Source organism: Mesoplodon mirus, assembly GCF_964341445.2.
Source record: "Mesoplodon mirus genome assembly, chromosome: 2".
Classification (NCBI taxonomy): Eukaryota; Metazoa; Chordata; class Mammalia; order Artiodactyla; family Ziphiidae; genus Mesoplodon; species Mesoplodon mirus.
In genome coordinates this window covers 230578877-230604840 of record NC_138977.1, presented here as the reverse complement: position 1 = coordinate 230604840, position 25964 = coordinate 230578877, and the positions used below count along the sequence as shown (strand labels likewise).

The window sequence follows — 25964 nt, the reverse complement described above, 5'->3', positions numbered from 1 at the left end:
GATCCGGAGGCCTGGGGGCAGCGCCAGGCTTTGGCGGGAGAGGGGATTCTCGGGAGGAGGTCTGTGGGCCTGGGCTTTGCCAGAGGCGGCCCGAGGACCCGGGGGCTCAGGGGCTGCAGAGACTGCAGGGAGGGTGGGGGCCACTTGGGCAGGGATGCAGGACGCCCCTCGAGTGCTGGGGGCAGTGAGGGCACGGAGGGCAGGCCTTGCTGTGTGCACGCACCACACTACTTCCACTGGGAGCCACTGAGTCACTGTGTGATGTGCAGCCTCAGCCCCGACCCCAACGAGGAGAGCAGGGCCACCTCGGGAAACACATGTAACGAGACCTGGGAGGGCCGCGACGCAGCCCGGCTGCCCCGGGGCTCACAGCCAAGAGCCCAGCGCTGCAAGCCTGTCATCCCCATGCCCGGACAGTCTCAACGAGCCTCTGGTGGCACCTCGTCCCGTGTCAGAGAGGACGGCCCTCCTGGAGTCCGCCCCACCGGCTGCCTCGCGCCCCGCCCTTGACCAGCTGACGGGCGCGTCGACGCCACTCCAGTGAGGCTTGGCGAGAGCACGGAGGACTGGCCGTCACTCTCCCACGGCTGTCAAGGAAAAGGGCCCGACAGAGCACGGCCACCTGTCCCAGGAGTGTCCTTGGGAATCGTCCTGACTAGTTTATGAACCCGGGTCACTGAGGCCCCGTCCTCCTCTGTAAGGATGTGCTGGCAGGTCTAAAAGCGGAGGGTTAAGATAACACGCGTGTGCATTCCCTCTCTTTACGGTCTATCTGTGCCTCGGGCGGGGCTGCAGGGGCCGTGCCTGTGACCCTCTGGACTGCCCACCAGGTCCAGTCACTAGTGTTTCCGGGCCTTTCTGTCCCCAAGTCCCCAGCTATAAACTGGGGGAACCATGGTCACGCTTTCAGAACAATCCTGGCAAACAGTAGGTGCCCAATAAAAGCGAGTACTGCTTGTGATGCATCAGAGCGCGGCCATGTTTGCAGAAAGCCACAGAAGGCAACCAAACAAAGAGTGCTACTGCTGAGGGCTGAAGATCAGTGAGCTAGTCAAGAATAAGTAAAACGGAAAACAAGCTTTTAAGTCACACTGAGGAGAAACGATAAGCCCTTCTAACGCTCCCAAGTGCAAATCCACGCTTCTCCTGAGCGAGGGAGCAGCATTTCTTCACCTCCCTGATCAGGCTCTAGTTAAATCTCTAGGCCGCTGTTTAAAATAAAGCCATCGTGGACAGTGATCAAGGTTTTCATTTTTCCCTGCTGAGCTATAAAATCAATCACGTTAAGTTTTTATTACGTAACCTCTACAGAGTGAAACGGTTTGAGGTTAAGATATGTGATGTGCTCTGGCACGAGCCGGGAGGAGTGTGTCAGCGTGCTTGCTTCTGCAAAGGGGATGTTCTGCTTCATTTCCACGCTCTCTCCACCAGCAGCACCGGTACGGTCGGGGGTCGCTCTGACTATAAGAAAACTTAAAGACGAACTGGAAGGAGGCAAAGGGCCAAGCCTTCCTTGGTGAAAATGCAAGACTCTCAAGTCGTGTCGTCTAAAAAGGGACCAGTGACACTTAAACCGGCCCCGCCAGTCCCGCTGGCGCCACGCGGCCCAGATCCCGAGTGCATCTGAAAGACGGAGGCGTCTGTTGGGTGTGACAGAGACATAAGAAAACATAACAAACACTTACAAAAGTTACACCTGAAAAATCTCCACTCCAACTTCTGGTCGATGTGCTCAGCCAAAAGGTCACAGCTCGGAATTTGCTAGATAAATAAATGTTGGTGAGGCAGATGAATCACCGGAGAATTGATGCATGGCAGCGAATGAATAACCTGCAAATGCCTCCCAAACCCCATTATTTCCACTTTTCCAGGAGCCCGAGATTCATGTCCCCGCATGCTGCCAGTTCATTACCGAGAAGCATCATCCCTCTTCCGCTCTCGCTGGGCAGCTCGCAGCCCCTGGAGGGCCCTTTAATGTTTAATTCCCCATCATCCGCTCCACTGAACAGCTTAATCTCTGCTTGTATGATCAATACTATATCAGTGTAAATTAAAATGACAATTTTAAAGTAATTAAGCCTGTTAATGCTCGATTCAAATGTCATTATTTGCACAAGGGATTGAGGAGAAATTACAGCGTGTCCAGGGTGACAGGAAGATGTCTGAGCTGCCTGGATGGGCCTCGTGGAGCCACCGGGGGCTTCAGCAAAGCGGATTAACTCTGCCGCGCCCTGCCAGGCTACCTCTCCAATTTCTAAAGAGGATAACACAATTTGATAAATTTAATTCCAGCTACAAACTCAATTATCGTGATAATAGATGAAAACTGGGAGGAGATGCTATACAAGGCCCACATTTTAAAAACTACACTTGACTCCGGAATGAGATACAACAGTTGTGATTTGATTTGATTTGTTCTCTCTCTTTTGAAAACCCTTTAAATAATTTCGATGGTTGGAACAAGAGCGCCCATTTATTAAATAGCGCAGCTCTGACCCAAATGGGGCCGCAGCCCCGCCACTTCAGGTCACAGTGTAACGTCTGCTGCCGCTCGTGGCAGCCATTTTTAGACAGGCACAATCACATCATGCATTACGGGCTCTCGTAAACTGATATATAGACCTCAGCCTTGCCCATTCCCGGCTGGTCTGGCCCCAGCCCGGAAAGATGTGTCCGGCCATTTTTTTCGTGAGTGGCGGGTGGGAGTGGAGGATTAATAAAAAAAAAAATTAAACAAACAAAAAATCACCTTTGCTCGCCCAGTACCTGGAGCACTGGGCCCAGAGTACAAGTCAGACCCTCTGACTAATTCTCCTGCACAGGTATTTCTCCACCTGAGCCACTTACGGTGGGGCGGGGGGGCACACACGGGGGACGGTGTCCACAGCACTGGAGGGGCTGCTCCAAGGGGACACCTGCCGTCCCTGGGCCTCATCCTTCAAATCCCCAATAAAAGCTGACAACCAAACATTAATATCAAGATGAAGAGAGAAGTGTAGCAGTTTCCGTCTGAAAGATGTGAAAGCGCCCTGCGGCCCATCTCTCAGGGCCTCCTTGGACCATCGTGGACACTGGGCCACCCCAGAAGGCGGCCGGGAGCAGGAGAGCCGCCGCGGGGGGCCAGGGCCTCCCCGATCCAGGGCAGCTGACCGGGCTTTGCAGCCTTCCGTCGCCTGAACGTCCCTCCACTTTCTGCAGAGGAGGGAGGTTGTAGCTGGCACTTCCCCACCATGGCCTGCATGTTGAACGGGCCTTGACTGCCGCCCGGCTGTTGATGTGACAACCTCCCTGTCCTCACCGTCCCGCCAGCAGGATACAGTGGAAAATCCACGCAATCGTAGCAGCGTGTCTGCACGTGGTTCCCCTCTTCGGCTTCTAACTGCAAACATCCCGACTACAGATTATCATGTTCGAAGGTGAGGAACTAGACAGGAAGGGATTTTTAAGGATGCATTAAAATCAACCACAACGTGGAGGAGAGTCGGACACACGATTATTCGATTTTAAGGCAGACGCGGGGAGGGGCCATCAGGGTGCAGACATTCCTCCTTTCAACCCGGAACACAATCATACAACTAGGAAAACCCCAAATCTCAACCCACTTTTCCTTGTAATAGTTAAAAAGCAGGACTTCTGAAAGGCGAGAGATACAAAATCAAGGGAAAACCATGGGACACACTGACTTGAAAGTCAAGTATCTGTGTGATACTTGCAGGTTATTCATTCGTTGCCATGCATCCATTCTCTGGTGATTCATCTGCCTCACCAACATTTATTTATCTAGCAAATCCCGGACAGGTATCTGTGTGCGTCTCAGAGGTGGTGTCCGGGGCTCTCGGGACACAAGGCACCCGGGAGGGTGGCTCCAGGTGGAAGGTGACGGGCTCGACACCGTGGGCCTTTCTGAAAATGCCAGGAATTCTGCAGGGAACACGGGACACACATACAGTTGCCGAGCTCCGTCCGCTTTTCGTTTCCTCCTGTCCGACGGGCCCGGAGTAGGAACAGCTCAGCTGGCGGGACACCCTGAAGGGTGCAGCCCGGAGACACTGGTGCCCAGCCACCACCTCGGAAAGCTCTGGGCAGGGAGGGGTGGCCTGTTGACGGCTCAGCACCCGGCTGCACAGGGGGGTGTGGAGCCCCTGCCAACAAGTCCCCCGCCAATGGGGGCCCTGATCCAGCACCAGCCCTGAGAGCCACAACGCGCCACCACAGACAGCAGCTGCAGACGGCCCCCTGGCGGGACCCCTGCACTGGGCTTGCCCGACGCCATTTCCTCTCTTTTGGGGGACAGGGCTGGGACCAACAGGAAGCAGCACAGTCTAACAGACATAAATCCAGAAAGGATGTGGCCGACACGCGGAGCCCGATGGCCACGTCCCCCACTGAGTTACAACCCACGGGCACCACGAGGCCCGGACACAGATGAGGACCTCTGCTAGCTGGCTGCGCGTGGCGGGCACCAGGCTGTGCTGTTCACACACGTGGGCCTGGGGATGAAGGCACAGGACAACCGGAGACCGGCCAGCGAAGCCCTGCACTGGCCACCCTCATGGTCCAGCGTGAGGACTAACGCCCGGATGGCAGATGCAGCTCCGTGCATGCATTGGGCACGAGCCGGGCGCTGGCCCGCGGCAGGCCGTCCTTCCCCGGAGACCCTGCACCCCGCTCTCCTCGACGGGCTGCGGACGGTCTACAAGGCAGAGCCCGGCCAGCCCACACCACCCCGAGCTCCTCCTGGACCCCAGCCCACCCGTCACAGGAACTCAGGCGTCGCCCACACGGAAGGCTGGCCGATGCCCACCTCCCCGGGAGCCCCGGGGAGGCCTCAGGAAGCCCCACCTCACCAGGCCTTCACGGGACCCTGTGCCCGCCCTCCTCTGGGAACGCGCTGTGAAACCCAAAGGGCCACACTCCTGGGGCTCAGCTCCCGGAGTCTGCTGTCCAGCTGCAGGCGTCAGAGGAGGGGTCTGCTCCTGGGGGTCCCCTGGGGGTCCCCTGGGAGCATGAGGCTGGAGCCCCGGCGCAGTGGCGCAGGGTCCCGGGAGAAGGACGGGGGGCCTGGTAATCTGGCTGAGCTCAGGGCTGGGGGGCGGGGGCGCGTCACTCAGGCTGAATGAATGGACAACAGGTAAACCGTGAGGCGACGGGACCACTCTTTATGTTCACTGCTTCACTGATTTCCTGTCAAAAAATGCTAACAAGCCTGGAAGTCCTTAAGAGCTTTACAATTTTTCACTTGTTCACCAGGACATTCCAGGAGCTGCATTTGTTTCCAGGCGGCGGGTGACACGCGCTCCATCACACCTGTCTGCCCCTGACTGATCGCCACCCGGGCCCTGTCGCTGCCACCGAGAGCCCAGCCCGATTCCCACCCAGAGAGCCGTCTGAGGGTGAGGGAAGGGCCCTGCCAGCAGCCCACAGTGGTGAGATGGAAGCAGAGACAAACAACCACCTGGATCAGGAAAACTGCCCCAAGCGGGGCTTTGGGCAAAGGAACAGGGGCCCCTTCACCAAGGAATCACATCAATAAAGCCGTGACCCTGTGCACACAGTGAGCGCTATGTAGGTGGGGGACAGCCTGGGGACACCGGGGCGGGCAGCTGTGTGATCAGCCTGTGGTGGGCGGGGGAGCCGCGGCCGCGATGGGGACCACTCCTTACACCACACGGCTGCGCGTGGGCCACTTCCTGCACCCCCCGCCCCAGGAGCTTCTTCCTGGCCCCTCCCCACACCCAGCCTGCAGACCCCACGCCCGTCTCACAGGCCCCATCACAGGAATGTAAATCACGTGCAAATGGACTGGCCAACTACACACCAAAAGAGAGCGCCTGCCAGCCCAAAGTAAGGAGAAAATGTGCACCAAAGTCAACACTATTTCATTGAGTTGGAACAATGTTACATTCAAAATCAATAAAGCCTTATTTTACCTAAAGAATGAATTTTATACTGATAATATCTGCATAGGGCACATGTGAAATTGAAAATTATTCACACTCTGCTGTTACTTCGTGCGGAACGTTAAGTTTCCTCAATCATAAGACATACAGAACAATTTGTATGGCTTTTACCTGGAGTCAGCTTGTAATGGAAATATCCTTTTACAGTTAAATCATTTAAAGTTTGACTGCTTATCAGCCATTAACCACATGACTAGATATTTTTTAAAGTGTTATTGATGGATATAGAAAACTGTATAGACTTAAAGTCTGCAATTAGATGAGGCATGACGTATCTACACACCTGTGAAACCAACACCACAATCAAGGTAACAAGCACGTCCATCACCCAGGGGGCTTTCCCTGTGTCCCTCGGTCCCCGGATCCCTCCAGTCCCTGTCTGAGGAAACCACTAACTACTTTCTGTCATTGCAGATCAGTTTTCGTTTTCAAGATTATACAAATGGAGTCACACAGAATGTGTGTTTCATCTGGCGTCTTTCACTTGGCATAATCTCTGACATCCATCCGTACCATCTCCTGTATCAACAGTTCTTCACCTTCCACTGCCGAGGGGTACTGTAGCTGGTCTATCCACTGACCTGCTGGTGGATGTTTGGGTCGTCTACAGTTTGGGGGTAAAGTTGCCATAAACACTTATGTGCAGTCCTTGTGTGGACATGTGCTTTCATCTTTCCTAGGTGGGTACCTAGTGGTGGAAAGGCTAGGTCATATGGTAGGTGTGCTTTTAACTTACGACACTCCCCATGTGTTTTCCCCAGAGGTTGTGTGACCTGACATTTCTGCTGTAGCAATATCTGAGAGTTCGGCTCTTCCTCACCCTCTCCAGCACTTGACGTGGTCAGTCTTTTCACTTAAGCCAATAGTGGAACATTTGTGATCTTTAACAAACAATGTGCTCTTCATCGCATTGCTCTAGTGACTAATGGTGTTGAGTATATGTTCACATGCTTATTTGCCATTTCTATACTTCGTCCAGTGAACTGTGTGTTCAGATCTTTCAAAAATTCAGTTGTCTGGTTAGTACTGATTCGTAACAGTTCTTTATGTGTAGTACTCTAGATAAAGTCCTTTATCAGAGGGCTTCCCTGGTGGCGCAGTGGTTGAAAGTCCGCCTGCCGATGCAGGGGACGTGGGTTCGTGCCCCGGTCCGGGAAGATCCCACATGCCGCGGAGCGGCTGGGCCCGTGAGCCATGGTTGCTGAGCCTGCATGTCCGGAGCCTGTGCTCTGCAATGGGAGAGGCCACAGCAGTGAGGGGCCCGCATACTGCAAAAAAAAAAAAAAAAAAAAAAGTTCGGCTTCCCTGGTGGCACAGTGGTTGAGAGTCCGCCTGCCGATGCAGGGGACACGGGTTCGTGCCCTGGTCTGGGAAGATCCCACATGCCGCGGAGCGGCTGGGCCCGTGAGCCATGGCCGTTGAGCCTGCGCGTCCGGAGCCTGTGCTTCGCAACGGGAGAGGCCACAACAGTGAGAGGCCCGTGTACAGCACAAAAAAAAAATAATAATAAATAAGAAGTCCTTTATCAGAGATATTTTGCAAATATTTTCTCTTTGGCTGTGAACTATTTTTGTATCTTTTGAAGAACAACTGTTTTTCATTTTGATGATAGCTTAATGTTTTCTTTAGTAGTAGTTTGCGCTTTTTGTGTCATATTTAAGGACTCTTTGCCAAAGCCAAAGTCACTAAGATTTCCTCCTATGTATTCCTGTAGAACTTTTACGGTTTTAGCTCTTATACTAGGTCTGTAGTCTGTTTGGGTTAAATTTTCATAAGTTTTGAAGTAAGGATTGAGGCTTTGTTGTTGTACATGGCCATCTGTTACAGCACCAGTTGGGAAAAGATTATTGTCCCCACACTGAGTTGCCCCAATACCTTCGTCAAAAATCAATGGTGGGGTGGGCCTGTTTCTAGATTCTCCATTCTGGTCCATGATCGATTTCTCTGGTTTTACAAGACTACACTGTCCTGAGTACTGTAGATTTATAATAAATCTTAATCAGGTAGTATGACTCCTCCATCTTTGTTCATTTTCAAAATTGTTTTGGCTAATCTAGGTTCTTTACATTTCCATATAAATTTTAGAACCAGTTTGTCAATTTCTATTAAAAAAAAAGAGTCTGCTCTGATTTTGATTGGTACTGCACTGAATCTTTACATAGATTTTGGGAGAAATGACATCTTAACAATACTGAGTCTTTCAATCCATGAACATGGTATATCTCTCCATTCTTCTTTAATTTCTCTCAACAGTATGTTGTAGTGCTTATCTTTGGCCTAAGTTATTCTAAATATTTCACATTTTGGTGCTACTATAAATGGTAATGTTATTTGAATTTCATTTTCCACCTAAATCATTTACAAGTTGACAGCTTAGAAGCTGTAACTACATGACCAGATTTTAAAGACATAAATAAAATACTTTTCCATTAGCAAATCCATTCTGACTATTCATGAAAGCACTGCATTTTGTACTGTTTTTCCCTGAAGGAGGTATTGTCCTCATTACATTCAATGCAGTCAATTCAGTAAAGTTGATCTCAAGCCTCAAACAATTTGCCCTTGGCTCTGGACTGTGTTTTCAAAACTACAGCACAGAGGGGTGGAGATATGCATTTGGAGGTGCAGTGTGATTTGGCTGGAGTGAAAGGGTGTGTGTGCAGGGATGGGGGCTGTAAGCTGTACTCTAGGACTGGTCACACCCTGGCTTCCTCATCCCAGGAGACTCAGAGTCTGCACTGTCTTCACCTCCTGGGTTCAGCCCGTTTCTCCTCAGTGTTCACTAGGGGACATGCCCTGGATGGCTCAGGCTCAGAGAGAGGAGGGCACAGAGTCAAGAACATAAACCCACAGTGGGTCACCACTCCTGGTGCACTCTGGGGACTGAGGTCAACAAGAACTTCAAAGCCACATCCATAGGCCTTTCACATTCCAAACACCCCGCCCATCCCTTCCCTGCCTCTCTGATGGCCGTACCTCTTTTCCCAAAACTCTGCAATGGTTCCCTGCCGACCAAATTCCTCTGCCTGATGCTCAAGGAATCTCCAGGATGCTAGCCTCCTCCCGCACTGTAATCTCTCTCACACAGCCTGTGTTCAACGGCCGGAACTACCCCCATGCACTGCCCACAGCCGCCTCTGTGCGTCAGCACACAAATCCACATGCCATCTCCCTGAGGCCAGGCGGCCCGAGCACCACCTCCACCTGCTCCTCGGTCCGTCTCCTCTGAGGTCACCAATAAGGGAAGGAATCTCTTCCTGCTATTTCTGTTTTTTAAAGTTTGTCTTAAAAAGTCACAGTTCTGCAAAGCTTACAATGGGAAAATAGCAGTGCCCTGACCATTACAAGTTTCACTCCCCAGAGGCTATTACTCTCTTTTAATGGTTTCCTTTGGCATGTCCCTCCGTACCTCTAAAGCTTACAATGCTACTTCTTGATTTTCTAGTCTTCAATATTGACTACTGATTTTTCCACTGTGGAAGATGAGGATTTAACCCCTTTACACCACCTTCCTCCTTCATTCACATGACACACACACACATACACACACACACACTATCCCTCATCCCCATCCTCCAGATAAAAACACATTTTTACTTAAATTAATAATCGGTATTTATATCATTATAACTTTGAAGATGCTCTTCACAATAGAGCCACTTATTTCGTTACAACTGCTTTTCCTCTCTTGAACAGCTCTTTGTTTTCCCTGGAGTTTGTTACTGCCTTCTTTTTTTGTTAACTGAGTTCTTTAATATACATTTATCGTAAGTCATTCACACACTCTCTAAACCTCGTCTCCGTATGTTTCCACATCAATCTCACCTGCTTGGAGACTCTCTCTCAGAAACTCAACCAGCTGCATGACTGCTCTCTCGCCTAGTACATGGTTATCCTCCTGGGATCTCCCTTCACTACTGACCTGGGGGTTCCCTTGAGAGCTGAGAATCAGGCCTAGTACAGAGGAGCACACATCAGTGTTTCCCAAGCTGAACAGAAAGGGCGTCCACTCTTCACGCCCAGGGAGCCAGGTGCGGCCCTCTGCTAAGAGCCCAGCAGACCCCTGGTCAGGGCGGAGGAACCAACCCTCACGTCTGAGCTCTCTGCTCGCGCCCTCAAGGGAGCTGCTGTGCTCAAACCCCTGCTTCCTGTGCTTCCTGGATCTTTGGGTAGAGAACCAAAGCTTCCTGACAGAGGGCACTGGGGACATACTATTTTAAAAGGCCTTACATATCTGAGGTACCATTTTCATTTTTCCCTGCTTGCACGTTTATAAGCTGGCTGGATGGGAATTCTGGATGGAAATTCCGGCATGCCAGAGGTTAAGGTCTGTCTTTTGCCTTCCAGTGTGGCCTTGGAAGTAGGCACTGCCAGGGCCCCTGCTCCTCTGGCCCTTGCCCTTCCCTCTCTTCCCTCAGAGTTGCCCCATGGGGCTTCGGTGCTGGGTCTTTATGCCCTCGCTCCCTCAGTCACCAGGGTGGGCTGCCCAGGCAGGACACGGCCTCAGGGGGAGGCAGGCAGGGGAGGCCACCCAGGACCACGTGCCCCACGGCCAGCAGCAGGCCACCCCAAAGGGGCCCAGGGGGCACATCTCTGAGTCTGCCCTGGTCTTGTGCCCACATGACTGCCCTGCCTGGACTGCCCTTTCCCCTTCCTTCCCCACCCACTCCCACACATCCTTCAGGGTCTCACTAAATGCCATCCTCAGAGCAGCCTGCTCTCCACTCCTGTCACCATCAGGCCCCGTGGGCGCTTCCGGGCAGCAGACACAGGCACATCAGCTCTCTTCACACCTCACAACTGCACAGCTGTGTGTTTGCCCCAGCGTCCGCGAGGGCAGAGAGTGTGAGGATGTCAGGTCACATGTAGGGTCACATGCAGCATGTCACACGCTGTGGGTTGAGTGTTGCATGTCTGCATGTTTGCTCACTGGAGTGTGCAAGCTCCACGAGGGCAAAGAGCGTGAGTGCACTGTGTGTAGTGCATGGGGAATCGCAGGCAGCGTGGCGTGTGTCCTGTGTCTCTGCGTCCGTGGCACCCACAGTAGGCCCGGCACACAGAGCACAGCACGCGTGTCCTGCAGCCAAACTGAAAGGCTCCACCGCACCTTCGAGCTCCCTGCTGAGAACAGCAGACGCAGCTCTCAGAGGGCCGACACCTGTGGCCTCGGCTCTGCGCGTGCCGACACACCAGCAGGACTGGGCCAAGCCTGCCGCAAGGAGCCTTCTGCAGCTGCCCCCGGGCAGTCTTCTTGGTCTTCGGTGGGAAATGGAGGGCAGTGTTCCAAACTTCCTACGGCAGCCAGCAAGCCTCCCGGGTGCACCTAAAGGGCACGCCATCCTCCGAGACACATGTTCTCATCTGAAATGGGGCTTCTGGGGGGAAGTGGTGCCCAAAGCGAGGGGCAGGTACCAGTGCTCCAGAAATGGGCATTATGGCTGGAAAACAGGACCCAGGACTGGACACTCAGGGGTGTCTGGCACTCGGACAAGCTCCCTGTTAGAGAGGGGTCATCTCAGCCCCCAGAGGGCAGGCCACGTGTCCAGGATGGCAGGGCTCCTCCCACCTCCCATCCAAAACCCCGACTGGCCGACGCCACACCTGGGGTCCTGCACCCGGCCACCATGCTGGTACAGCAGCTATTGCCACGTCCCCCTCACTCCACCACCTCCAAACAGGATTGAGAAAAGCAGTTCCTTCCTCCTGGACCCTCCATCCCTCCCAAACAGGCCCGCCTAGACCCCCGAGGGCTCTGTCCTCTGCGGGACCCAGTGACACCTCCGTGCCCCAGCCAGTGGCCCTCCTTCCCTCTGGCCAGCACGCCAGCCACTCTCAGAATGTCTCCGGCCTGGGCGGCAGTCAGGACCCCAGCTCTCGGGCAAGGCACTGAGGCAGCCTCATGGCCTGGGATTCAAGTCCAGGTGAGGCAGGGAAGCCTCCACGGCCTTGGCCACCTCCTCCACCCAGTGTGGGCAACGGTGGGCCGCGTGAGGATCCCGGGAGAGGCCTTCCATGGAGGGCTCCACTGGAGCAGACACGGGGCCCTGCACACGTGCTTTCCGTGTCACCAGCACTCAGCATCACCTGTGGGACGGCCCACACAGGACCTGCAGCCACTGCTTCCCACGGCCGCGAGCAGGCACACAGGGGCCCTCCTGGAACTTAGGGCCGCACGGTGGCCTTGGGCACACAGAGCACGGGGTGGGGCAGCGCACCGCCCCCTTCTTCCTGCCGCCCCGGGGTCCAGCCCAGGGAGCTCCCGCGCCTGGCGGTGCCCTGTTCCAGCCACCAGTGGGAACGGCCAGGGCTCTCGGGCAGCAGGGCCCGCTGTCGGCCATGAGACGCGTTTGAAGTCTGCGGTCTTCCCAGGTGAGTTTTCACCTCACGACGGCCCCACAGAAGGCGCCACACAGCACTTCCTCTGTCCTTCCCGAGGGGCCCCCAGTCCCCAGCCCTCCCGCCTTCCTGCCAGGCCCGCGGACCCAGACTGTGCGGCGACCCGATGCGCCCAAGCTTTCGGAGCCTCTGGAGAGGAGAGCCTCCGGAAGCACCCGGCCTGGCGTCTCCTGGGCTCCCGGAAGATCACCGCGTCCAAGACTTAAGCCGCATGGTTGCAGACGGCTCTGGACCCCCGGGGTCACACCCCGGTGGGCAAGTGGGTTTTCAGAGGCCCCGAGGGCTCTGCCCCACCGCTGGCCCTCAGCCAGGACACGCCCAGCTCCGCGGACGCACAGCCAGATCCAACTAGCCTGGCAACTGTCCTCCCCGCTTCATAGCCCAACGCCAGCTCATCCGTTAGAGGGAAATAAAAAAGCCGAGCCTAAATGCATAAAAAATTATGACGGAAGCCCTAAATAAGGCCCAGGCTGCAAGCTTATTGAGTCAAAAATCAATCAATCAATGAACAAGTGGATTAGGCGCACCTCGTAAGTCCCAAAGAAATAATTTGCCCAAACACTGGGATTTAACAGTTGAGGACCAAATTCCAACACTTTTAGGAAGTAAATAATGAAAAATCAATTTAAAGAAAAAACAGATCAAGAACCCTGGACTCTGGCATGCGGACACATTTATTGCTGAGTGCCGTCTCTCGGCTGACCCGAAAACTTCGGAAGGTGTTTATTTACTTTCAGCACCTTCCAGAGATCAATATTTTTAATTTGGATCCAAGTTATTATTGTTCACATCACAGCAGCGGGGAGCAGAGTGAAGTGGCTCATATTTTAGTGCGAAAAAGATCGATATGACAGCTTCACCTTCCCTGCAGCCCCTGCCGCTGCCCGGCCGCACATCACCACGTCCCACGGGGCTGCAGGGGCCGCAGCGGGAGCGGCCGTCCCCCACCCCCGAGGCCGACAGCCGTGATTTAGCTGAGCGTGGAGGGCCCGGTGCCCTCGGAAAACCAATCTTGCTTCCCTCACTTTATCAGGCCTGTCTGGACCACAGGCAGGGCGAGAGGCTGGGAGACGGGGCGGGGCCGGAGGGGCCCCCAAAGCAGGTCGGTTTCCTCATCAGGATGCACTTGCCCTGCTCCCCTTCCCTGGATCAGAGGACATCAGTAGCTCCATTACTTTCCTATAAATTTCCCCGAAGATCTTATCCAGGAGAGCGGAGACAGGGAAGGGGCGGGTCTCGGAGCAAGGAACCAGGCGGGTCCAGGAGGGCGTCTCCTCGGAAGGAGCGTGGCTTCCGGCCTGCCCCCTGCACGGGCACTGGGCCACCGAGGGGCGGGGAGGGCCCTGGGACACGACGGAGAAGAGCAGCTGCCGCCACGGCTGGAAGGCAGGCCCAGACCCTCCTGCAGAAGGAGACCACCGAGGCCAGCGCGGACCCTTCAGACTTGTGCTCCCCCGGTGAGGAGGGGAAGGAGCCCCCAAATCAGGGAGGAGAAGGAAGAAGAGGGAACTGTTTTGTTGGTGAGCTGCCTTCAGAGGGTCCTGGGCCCAGGAGCCAGCAGCGTGGACAGTGGAGTGAGTGGGAGCGCGGACGGACCCTCCAGGGCGAGGACCTCCTCGGGGCACACACAGACCCCCATGCCCGCCCCGCCGCAGAGACGGTGGGGGCCGCCCGCCCTCTGAGGGGGCAACGCCCTCCAGGCTCCCCGCCCAGTCGCCCGAGCTGGCCAGGTCGGGAGGCTCTGGGGGGTCCTGCCCAGCAGGCTGGAGCTGATGCCCGTGGCTGCCAGCTGCTCCACCAGCAGGTGCTTCAGGGAGAAAACCAAGCAAGGGTCTGCGCCTGCACCTCACGTGCTCAGAGCACCAACCCTCTGTACTGGGGGGCTCCCCAGGGACTTGAGTCAGTCCCACCCCTCAGGTGGCCCCTCTGGTACTGCATGTTGGGGTCTCTGGGCCAGGCTGCATGTCCTGCCTCGGGAGCAAGGCGCCTACCCCATTCTCCTCCTCTTCTTCATCACAGGTGACCAGGTGAGGGGGGAGGATGCGGGGTCCCCAGGTGAGGGGGGCACGTGAGTGGCCACTGGCTGTGCCTGCTTGGAGCCTTCACCAGCCCTGAGAAGCCCTGAATTTACACTGATAAACAGCCCAGGCTCCTTCCTCTGAGGAAAGTCCCAACCCATCTTGGGGCCCAACCCTTGTAACTGAGAAGGTTTCTTCCAAGCATTCTTGTACGAATCACTTTTCTGACAAAGTCACAGATTCACATCACGTGCCTGACTATTAACGCTCTTCCACCGGACTCCATGGTTAAATCCAATGATGTACAGGGGGTGGTGCTCACACTGCCACTGCTGACGCTTCGGTCACGAGCACGCATGACAGACGCAGACGCGGGGAGCCAGGCCCTGGGAAGGGGCAGGATGTGCGTATGACAAGGAGGGGCCTTGGAGGGAGGAGGGAAGGGAGAGGCCCAGGAGGAGGACGGCTAGCACTTCTGACCTCTCCTGGGGCAGCCAGTCCACGGGGCCTGCGAAGCAAGGGCGCCCAGGGAGGGCAGGGCTGGTGCAAAGGGCCTGCGGTACCTGCAGGGGACGGAGGAGGGAAAGAGCAGGACGGAGGGTGCGTCGGGGTGGCAGCCACCTTCCTCGGGACGCGGGCCTGCAGAACGCGGCACCATCGCGGTCCAGGAGGGACGGCTGAGCGACAGCCATGCCCCCTTCTCTTGGTCTCCTCTGCATTTTTCTTTTTAAAGGCATGTTTTGTTTAAGATTTTTTTTTTCACGTGGACCATTTTTAAAGTCTTTATTGAATTTGTTACAATATTGCTTCTGTTTTATGTTTTGGTTTTTTGCCTGCCAAGCACGTGGGATCTAGTTCTCTGACCAGGGATCGAACCCGCACCCCTTGCGCTGGAAGCGCAGAGTCTTAACCACTGGACCAGCAGGCAGGGAAGTCCCCCCTCCTCTGTGTCTGCAAACGTCCTACAGGCACAGGTGAGGATCAGCCGGGTGAGCGGGACGTGGCCCCTGGCCTCACCCCACGCGTGGCATCCCAACAATAACCGGGCTCATCTCACCACGTGGTGCCTGGGAGGGACTCGGGAGCCGCCATGGGAACAGGGAGCGGGTGGGTCAGGCCTTGCGGGTCCCCCGCAGTCACACCTCAAGGGACCCCGCAAGGGGCTCACTGGAGCGCCCCCTTCTGGGCACTCCTGCTTGCCGTGAACACGACCCTGGAGACGGTCACCTTCCGTGAGCGCACCTGGCATGGCGGGAACAGAACCCGCGTCTGAACTCTCACCGGGGGATTAAACTGGGCCACCTTGCCTCCTTCAGGCAAACACAAAATCACTGGGGGATGTCGGGCGTCGACGTCAGCCAGGAGACGGTGTTTACCACCTCACCACGGAAACCGCTTGGGTGCAGGCCGTCCAGGGCGCTGGCTGCACAGCCCCACCCTTCCTCTGCTGGGCGCCCCGCCCAGAAGCCCACTTCCGCTCCGGTAGCCTTGGGCAGGGGGCGGGGCCGGGGAGGGCGGGTGCCTGGGGGGCAGCCCCTCCCTCGGGGGTTCTCCTTCACTGTCGCGTGCCCTCCAGCCCGCCCCTGCCCCCACCTCCCCAACTATGCCCCGCATGAGCCTTCTGTCTTCCCAGCCTCCTCTCGGGGAAACTCGCCCAACCCGCGGTCTTCAATGCACGTACACCCCGATGGCCTCGAGGTCTGTCCTCAGGCCGGCACCCCCCGTGAGCTCACAGTGGTGCATCCGTGTCTCTGGACCCACGTTGGGGGCGCCCGGGGCATCCACATCCAACCCACCACTGCATCCTGGCCCCTCTGCCCCAGGACGCCTCCTTCCCTGCTCAGAGCACGTCTGCCGAGCACCGGCACGCGCTGGCACCAGCCCAGGCCCCGGGCAGCACAGGGAACAGGCTGCTGCTCCCGGACTCTGGATTTGAGGAGGAAGACACAGTCATCAGAGGGCCAACCCCAAGCACACCAAGGTGGCCGGTGCCCAGAGACGAGGGGGGGCCGGGATCTGAGGCGCCGCAGCAGCCCGCGAGCTCCCTCCGTCCCGTCCCGTCCGGCTCACCCGTGGCTCTGTCCACGCCCGGGGCCAGGTCCTTGGCCCATGATGGCGGTCAATGAGTTCCCGGGAGCGGGACGGGCGATGTCAGCACGCCAGGCTGGTGGCACCTCTGAACGAACAGACTTCCAACTCGACTTTCCCGAAGGACACGCAGGCGGGCAGGGACCCGGCCAACGGGCAAGGCCTGAGGGAGGGTGGCCTGCGGCAGGACGCCCAGTGGGGGACACTCTGCCTCCTCAGGCCTGAGGAGACCAGACGAGCCACGTGCTTAAGTGAGTGGCCACTCGGGATGGTTCTTAGGAGCAGACAAAACTTCCCATAATCATTTTATTTAAGTCTAAAACTTGCCCTTTGAGCAGCTCCTGCTCGGGATGGGAAATGCTGCGTTGCCGCCATCTCCTGGTGAAGATGAGCATCTGCAGGCTCCTGGTGTGCCACTGCCCCCAAGGACACAGCCCCCCAGCTCGCTGCCCACCCAGCCACAGCTCCTCTAGGCTGCAGACCCTGCTGGCCCAGAGCACCCCCAGGACGCCGACCCCCAGGACACAGCCCCCCAGGACGCCGACCCCCAGGACGCCGACCCCCAGGACATACAACCCCCCAGGACGCCGACCCTCAGGACACAACCCCCCAGGACGCCGACCGCCAGGACACAGCCCCCCAGGAAGCTGACCCCCAGGACACAGCCCCCCAGGACGCCGACCCCCAGGACACACAGCCTCCCATGTTTCCGTGAGCCCCCCACCATTATGCTCATCAGCAGGTGCAGCTGCAGGTTCAGCTCTTTCTGGGAACAGCTGCGATTTTCTGATGCCTATTAATACCTGTGACAGCATTTATGTACAAGATAAATTCATTTCAATTTCCTTTTTCAATTAATGGCCTATTATTTGAACCACACTCAGCTAAAAATATTGCTCCAATACTATTAATTTTGTAAAAATTAAATTTTCCTCCCTCTGACAGCCAGAGGCCACCAGGCTGGGGCGAGAGGGTGGCCATGTACCTGGACAGCGCTGCCCAGGTCCCCTCCAACAGGACGTCCAGGGGACCTGGCAAAGGCGGTTCCACGCACGACACGCTGAAGGGGCCATGGACGAGCACGACGGGGCCGGGGCCGCATGGCCAGGGCCAAGCAGGATTTTATCACAAGCCATTACGGTCCCAGTCAGGAGACGGGTGACAAGCACACGCCTCCCCGGGGGAAGAGTCTGGGATGAGGTCCAGACCCGGAGCGTGGAGCACCGCTGGCCATTCCCACCCCACCCCCCGCCCCGGGAAACATGCCCGCACTGGACTGTGGTTGCAGGAGGGGACCGCCGGCAGGACAGCAACCCTGGAAGGCAAGCCAGGCCACAGCCTCGCAGAGCCAGCCAACACACCCACCCCTCCTTGGGCAGGCTGGACCTTCATCCTCAACTCCCAGACACTGTCCAGTCCTGCAGACACCTGGAGCCACAGTCTCAGGGCCTCAGACCTGGGCTTATCCCCATGTCTGCTGCGGTGCTGTCCCGTGCAGGGTCAGTCCTGCCCAGGGAGGCGCCAGCCCCGAGCGCCATCCCAGACTGGAACCAAGCAGGATGGCCCTGTCACCGACTAACGTGCCATCAGCGTACTTAAGACCAAGAGAGGAAAACACTGCCGGTTCTAATTGAGAGATGCTGTGGCTGTTAGATGCACCCTGGTCTCAGATGTAAATGTGACAGTCGACTCGTGGAAGAACAGACTGGATGTAATATCGTCCTTAGGTACCTCAATGCACCAACCGGACAGGAAGATCTTCCGGGCGTGTCATCTGTAGTGTCTGCAGTGGTTGCAGATTACTCCACCATGTGGCTGGTCCACAGTGTAAAAATACCCAATCCTGGGTACTTAAAATTACTTCCAACTTTTGTTATCACATAATTTTTGATGACCAGCCTTATACACAACAGTTTGCAAGACAGCTACTTCTCCAGTGAAGCTGCTGAGTGACGGGAATGCTCTGGCAAGTTTCTGTATTCCGTTGCAAACTGTGAAATCACATTTTAAGATAAATCTCCAGGGATGAGCAAGACCAAAATGGAGCTCTCAGCCCCCAGGCGCCTCCAACACAAACCTTTTCTCAGCCCACCAACCATTTGGCTGGAGGAGAGACGCAGGTTTTACATCAGCATGTCACGACAGGTGACACAAAACAGACCACAGAGAACTAGAAAACTCAGCATTTCAAAAAACTATGGAAAACTTCCACAGACAGAGACAGTGGGAGCTCCTGGCCTTCCTTGTGCACAAGAACCAAGGCCCCGGCGTCCACTAACAAGCTGATACCCACACTTCACTGTTGACTCAGCCCCAAGCGCACATAGAGCCCCGTGGGGCACGGAGGCCGGCGCCAGAATAACTCCCTCAGCGGAAGGATGGCCTCCACCCCAGGGAAACAAACGCCTCCACTCTCCCTCGGCCACCCACCCCTGCCTCAGTCTCTGGTCCACTGGGGAAGGCGTATCAGATATGTCAGCCTTTCTGAGAAATCAGTTTGATTTCGTTGATTTTCTCTAATATTCTATTTTCTATTTCACTGATTTCTGTCTTATTTTATGATTTCCTTTCTAGTGCGGGCGTTAGTTAAATTTGCTCTTCATTTTAAAAACTTCTAATGTAAGTATTTGATGCTAGAAATTTCCCTCTAAGCACTACTTTAGGTGCATCTCACAAATTTTGAAGGTTTTTTGTTTGTTTTTCGTGTAATTGGAAATAATTTCTAATGTCCTTTATGACTCATGGGTTATTTACAAGTTTCTTGTTTATTTCCAAATATTTGGGACTTTTCCAGATACCGTTTTTATTTACTCCTAATTTAGTTCCTCTGTGTGACCTCAATCTCCCACACGTGCTGAGCTGCGTTTTCGGGTCAGATTTCAGTGTGTGGAATGTTCCATGTGCACACACAGGCCAAGACTCGTCCAGGCCCCAGACCGCCTGTGCTCTGGCCGCCAGGGTGGGAACGCCTGAGTCCTCGGGACAGACCCCCCTCCCAACCACAGGAGACCCTGCACCCACCCCGACAAACGTCAGAGCAAGACTCACCTTCCCAGGGATGAGAGTGGAGGCCAACAGCCCCACCTCGCCCCTTGGCATGCCACGTGCCACATGCCACATGCCCTGTCCACGTCCCAGGGCTGCGCGTGCAGCCGCCAGCCCCGTGTCCCACGGAGGCCCGTGAGCTCACGCCGGCTGTCAGGGACTGTGCCAGCTTTCCCGCCCACGTAGCTCTGACACGGGTACCCACACGATGGGCTGCCACATCCCCTTAGGGAGCTGCCCCCTGCGCCCTGGCCCCGTCACAGCCCTCGCTCTGAAGGCTCCTTCAATATCAACTTGGCCACTCCTACCTTCTCAGAACCCATGTGGATGGTCTTTTTCTTCATCCTTTTACTTGTAAAATACCCATCTTGCCACCTAAAGGAGACTGTGAGGACCCGAGCATGGTGTCCACGAGGCAGAGGCGACCAGGGTCACAGTGGGCCATGGCGTCTCTACTGGCCGAGCAGGGACCGAGGCCTCTGAGAGGAGGAGGCGACGAGGGGCCCCGCTAACCCACCAGCAGCAACCCGGGGACGATGCTGACCGCCTGACGCTTGTCACAGTGACTGGATCTATGGGGTTTACATATTGTATCAAACTCTGACAGATCCCAGCCATGACCTTTTCAAGCCCTTTCCTCTCCCAGCCCTCCTGGCGCTCCAGAGACACCACCTGACGCCCTGGCACTGGGCGACGCCCATCGCCAAGTCCTTCTTTCTCCACACCTCCTGCGGCTGCGGCCCTTCAGGGAGCTCTTCCTGACGGTGTGGCCCTAACCTGCTGATAACGGTGTGGTTCTCATTCCAGACGCTGCAGTTTTCATCTGAATAAGTCCCACTTGGGGAAAGCATTTTTATTTGCAGGATGAGCTGCGGAGAGGGAGCCCTCGGGGAGAAATGGGAGAGAGAGGGGGGCTGTGTCCCCGCCCTCGAGGCCTTGGTGGGCCCGCCACCGTGGGGTGAGGCCCCTGCGAATGCGGGGAGGGTCCCCCGGCCGAGCAGTGTGGCAGAGGCAAGACCCCGGGATGCAGGATCTTGCAGATGCAGCTAAAGGCAGAGACACGAATCTGCAGTCCGTGACTACCTCATAACTGGCATCAGACGCCCCGAATTTAAGGACTGAAACCTGGCAGGAGCCTCTCTAAGCAGAGGGGAAGCGCAGTGGCACCTCTGCCCTGGCCGCTCTATGCAGGACGCTCTTCCCAGCCCCCACTCCCCGCACGCAAGCCCCGGTCCAGGCAGCGGGCATACGGTCACCTGCTGCCAGATCCCTGGGTCAGGGATGCCTCGAGGAGGGGACCCAGCAACCAGCACCTGCACCTGAAGCAGGGGACGGCGTGAGGGGAAGGCCGCGGAGGACAGATGACACACGACACAAAGGAACACAGGCGGCCTCAGGGCTCCCCAAACACAGCGAGAGCCTCCCACCAGCAACGGCCACTCAACACCAGCCAACCTCGCTGCTCCGAGATGCCCCTGCCTGGCCCTGCACCCGGCACACCCGCGGCCACCATGTCAGCCGGGGCTGCTTCCCCGGGCATCCGCCATCCCCCAGACCACTGTCGCACTGTAATTCACGCACGGCTGCCTGTGCCCGTGACAGAGCTGGCCACCGAGCCTCTTTACGTAATCAGAGGATGGCAGCTCCAGCAGACGCTTGGCTTGTCCAATGCTTACTCCACGGAAGGAAAGAGTGCTCACCGTGAAGTGCTCCTGGGACTTGTAGTTTTCATCCAGGTAGACCCGCGCCCTGTTGTACTCTTTCATCGCATCACTGGACAGCAGTTCTCTGGAAGGCAAAGAGGGAGCTGTTTAACGCACAGCCACACGGACACTGCACCCTCTTATAGGAGCGCTTACAAAGCACAGGAATGGCAGCTTAGAAACCATGCTTTACGTTGTCCTGAAAACAACAGCAACGGCGGGGAAGGAAGGAAGGGGGGAGGGGGGAGGGGGGAGGGGGAAGAGAGGCGAAGGTGGCATAAACTGAGACCCACTATGCGCCCTCCGCGCAGGCCGCTCCATGCCGGCCGTGAGATGAGCAGGATGGGGGCCCCTCGGGAAGCTGACACTGGGAACTCACCCAGGGCCACACGCCAGGAAAGTTTGAGTCCACAGCCTGTGGGGCGTCCTGGCTGTTTGCGCCCGGTCCTCACAGAGGCCACACAGGCGCCCCCAGGCCTGGGCAGTCCCGCCCACATTCACTCCTCATGGGAGAGAAGCTGAGGACCGTGACCAAGTGGCCAAGGCTTTGCAGCAAGAAGGAGGGAAGGGTCTCCAGACGTCCCTTATGAACAGGCTCCAGCCCTGACTGCACACCTCACGGCCACACTTTGTCACCAGAAGAGCCTTCAGCAGGCGACCTCGCCGCCATCTCTACAGACATGGCCAGGACAGAGCTGCCGTGCACCCTCGAGTTCTGTGATGGCGCCGGATGGACAGAGGCACCTGACCCCCCCCTATAACCAGCGCCCTGGCAGGGGGTGGAGGACATGGGTGCCGTGTGAGCAGCCAGCACCCAGGGCAGGAGGAAGAGGGGCTCCAGCTTTCAGGAGGGACAGTGAGGACGGCAGGAGGGAGCAGGACAGAGGGGAAGGAAGAAGAGAAGCCTCGAGGGGATCCAAGCAGTCCTCAAGCACCTACCTGCCTGCTGGGATGAACCCCAACATGCTTTAGGGGGCGAGGCAAGACGCAGACACGAAACACACACAGCAGCAGAATCAAAATTACTGACATGTTGAAGAAGCAACAAATAGGGCCCAGAATCTACAAAAAACGGCAATAGAAACAGATGTCGAAATGATGGAGTTGGCTGAAAAGAAACTTGAAACAGCTATTAGAAATGTAACCAAAGATTTACAGGAAAACATGGATACAACTGAAAGTTCTAGAGCTGAAAAATACAGCATCAGAAATAAATTCACTGAATAGGCCTAACAGCAGATTAAAACGTAAAGAAGAACAGACACAGCCATCCAAACTGGAGCAAAGAGGAAAAATGGACTTAAAAAAAAAAAAAAAACTGAAAGAGCTGTAGAGACCTGTGTGACAGTCTACCATCAGGAAGCCAGAGTCCAAGAACAAAAGAGAAGGGAAGAAAGCACGCAAAAGCTTTCCCCAAATCTCAGTAAAGTCATAAACCTACAGGTTGAAAAAGCTCAAAGAACCGCAAGCAAAATAAACACAAAGAAAATCAAACTAAAGCAAAACAATCAAGTTGCTGCTAACCAGCTAGAAAGACAAACTTAGCAGTCAGAAAAAAGACACACTATATACAGAAAATTAAGACGAGAACAACAGCCCGATTCTCCTCAGGGACAATGGCACACCGAAAACAATGGAACAATATCCTTAAAGCACTGAAAGGAACAAAATGGACCAGCTAGAATTCTGTTTACAACAAAAGTATCTTTCAAAAACAAAGACAAAGACTTTTTTCAGATAAACAAAAGCTGAGAGAATTGACCAGCAGCAACTTGTGTTGAGATAAATGTTCAAGTTCTCAGGCTGAAGGAAAATGGTGCTGGAGAGAAAGCTGACTGTACGGAGAAGGACTCACCCCGGGAGGGGCAGGGGACTAGTCAAGCAGGTGACATGTTCTCTCACTTTTTAACCTTTTCAAGAGGCAACTGACTGTTTTAAGCAAAAATAACAACATGTATGGGACGCAGAGCACAGGCAGGAGGAAAACATCTCCGACGACAGCAGGGGGACGGCAGGGGACGGCAGCCGTGGGATCCCGCGAGCTCGGACGCACGGCCCTGCCAGGCGCTGCCCCCCACCTGAGTGTGCTTGTCGCTGATGTGCCCAGCTTCTCCAAAGGGGTTCTTTTCTTCCTGACTTACTGCAGTTCTTTATATATTTAAATACTGACGATTTCTGTCAGTAAAGTATGTTGCGGATATCTTTTCCCAAGTGTGGCTAAACTTTTACTTTGTTTGTAGTGTCTTTGGATAAAGCTTTTAACTTCAACATGGTCAGATGCGTCAGTCTTTCCTCTTGCGGGCTGCACTTTTGCACCTTTTTAAAGAAATCTCTCCCTAGATGCTCTCCTACACTTTACTCTCGAATTGTCCTCGGGCCTTTTACATTGACTCGGTGATAACTGAAATTCATCCCTGTGTGTGGAGAGGACTGCAATGAGCTGGGGACCCAGCTTCAGGGTTTCCTGGCCCAGGACACCAGTGGTACCACCCCCTGACCCAGCTGCCACCTGCTGCACACTGGGGTGAAGCGGGGCAGGAGCTCCGCTGCCACGCATCTAGGTGCCGCCCGCACACGCACACACACACACACACAGGAGGCCCTCGGGCCGGGGGAGTTGAGGACACCCCGCTTGCTGTGCCTCAGAAGGACTGCAGCCAGTCCCGCCTCTCTGCGCCTCCATATTAATTCTAGTGTTAGTTTAAGTGCCAAGAAAACATTTTCATTGAAATTGCCTTAAGTTATAGATTATTTGGGGAAAGTCTGGCAGCTTTTAAAAATTTGCCTTTTAACAAAGGACCCCAGAATTTGACAGCTGAAAACACGGATGGCTTGTGTCATTCCACGCCACTGGGGACTGTGACAGGGGCCGAGGCCTGGGACAGCAGCTGGACTCAGCCTCGGACGGGGCCCCAGGCTGAGAGCGTATAGAGGCCACCCACCCGCAGACCTGCACACCACACGTGGCCCCGGCCCACCCCACCCACAGCCGCCTTCAGCGACCAGCCTCACGAGTGGCACGTGTCACAACCCCACACTCCGCCGGTGGGAGAAGTCACGGGGCCCGGGGTCCGGGGTCGGGGAGGACAGGGCCACATTGCAGGGGACACCGTGCAGAGAGGGTGCCCCAGGCACTGGGGCCAGAGGCAGGAAGGATGCTCCGGCGGCTGCCGATACCCGGGGCTGTCCGGCACGCAGCCTCTTGGCCCAGGCCTGCCGTCCCACCTGTCCTGCCACCGCCCCTGCGTCCACTTCCCGAGGCCCGGGCCCTCGCTTCCCGTGCGGTGCCAGGCAGGCCCGCCGTCCACAAAGCCACACCGACGATGGTGCTCTGTGCCCGTCCCACTGTGACAGGAAAGCTGTGAGCTGCTGCGTGGACATCAGCCCCGTCTGTCCCCGGCCGCAGCAGTAGCAGAAGCAGCAGGCTCACAGCCATCAGGCCACGTGACCGCATCTCGGCCTGGACCCGGGGGGTGCTGTCACCCCACCCCAGGCCTCACGCTCACACGAGCGTGCCCCCCACCCCAGGAGGAAGCAGAGGGACAAGCGGCTGCCCCAGGACGTACCTGACGAACTTGTCCACGTGCGACATGGAGGCTTCATAGTTCTTCCCTCCGAACTCCTGGCAGTGCAGGGCCAGGAAGTGCGGCCTGTGCGTGTGCACGACCTGGGGAGGAACACACGGCAGCGTCAGGCCTCGCGGGGCTCCTGCCACAGTGCTTTCCCCACAAATCCTGAGCATCTCGGTCCCCAGGGCCATTCCCTCCCCGTTACTACAAATCCTCAGAAAGGATTCACAACTCCTCAGAACCTTCCTCAGCAATCTGGGCGTTTCCTCCCAACTACAGAGTCCCACGTGTCAGCTGCAGGGCACCTGCAAAGGCCCAGAGGAACAAACACGCATCCTAACCTCACGTGTGAGGCCAGCCATCACTGATGCTACTATGGCCCCCATGAGGATGCAAGCACACACGTGTCGTGTGCATGTCAGTGCTGTGCATGTGTGTGCGCGCACGTCTCTCACCGTCCGGGAGGGAGCAAAGCTGGCCATGCAAGGAGCTGACGCCAACTCACGCCCGGCGTGCACATCCCTTCCCCAGCCCCACGGGGCAGGCTGGACACGGGGCACGGGACACGGCTGCGGCCACCAGCGGGACCCAGTCCAGCCACGCGGTCCCTGGGCAGCGGAGCCAGCTTGGCCCACATCCTCTCAGCGCTGCCCGCCCACCACAGCCCACAGGGCCAGGCCCGCCGCGTCTCCCTGGTCGCCGGGGTCCCCTGCCCGCTGGGCTCCGACTAAACTGGCCCCGAGGGAGCGCCCAACCTGCCCACACTTCGGCCATTCGACCTGGAGTCGTCCTCGAAGCTGCAGCCGCTGAACCCCCCAGCGGCTCCTCCAGGAAGCTCACAGGGATGGTCCCGAGAGCACTGTCCAGCTGCCCCCCGCTGCCCACATCCAACCCAGCACGGACCCAGCCACCCCCAGGCGGTGGCACAGACCTCCATCTCACCCCTGCAGTAAGCCACATTAGGCGTCTCAGGGCAACCCACAGGTCACCTGAGCAGGTGTCGACCCACACGTGCTCACGAGGGGGCCAGGCACCCACAGCCCTGCCCTCCCGGGGCGCCAGGGACAGCGGTGACGAGGCAGCCGTGCCAGGACGTGCACCGGGGGCGTCAGCACAGCCTGGGGAGCAGCAAGGGCAAGGGCTCCTGGGAGTGGAGAGGGGCCGCTGGGACCCGACGGCCAAGGG

The 25964-nt window shown here is 56.5% G+C and overlaps 1 protein-coding gene across 4 annotated transcripts in view; it reads right to left on the bottom strand.

The window, feature by feature from the left end:
- Nucleotides 1–25964, bottom strand: part of INPP5A (inositol polyphosphate-5-phosphatase A) — a 179044-nt gene that overhangs the window by 72278 nt on the left and 80802 nt on the right. For all 4 annotated transcript variants that reach the window (XM_082611844.1, XM_082611845.1, XM_082611846.1 and 1 more), the window contains exons 3-4: nt 24777–24877; nt 21208–21295 (exon numbers count right to left, since the gene is read on the bottom strand). In XM_082611844.1, coding sequence (XP_082467970.1) covers nt 21208–21295; nt 24777–24877 — 189 coding nt within the window. The remainder of the gene's footprint in view (nt 1–21207; nt 21296–24776; nt 24878–25964) is intronic.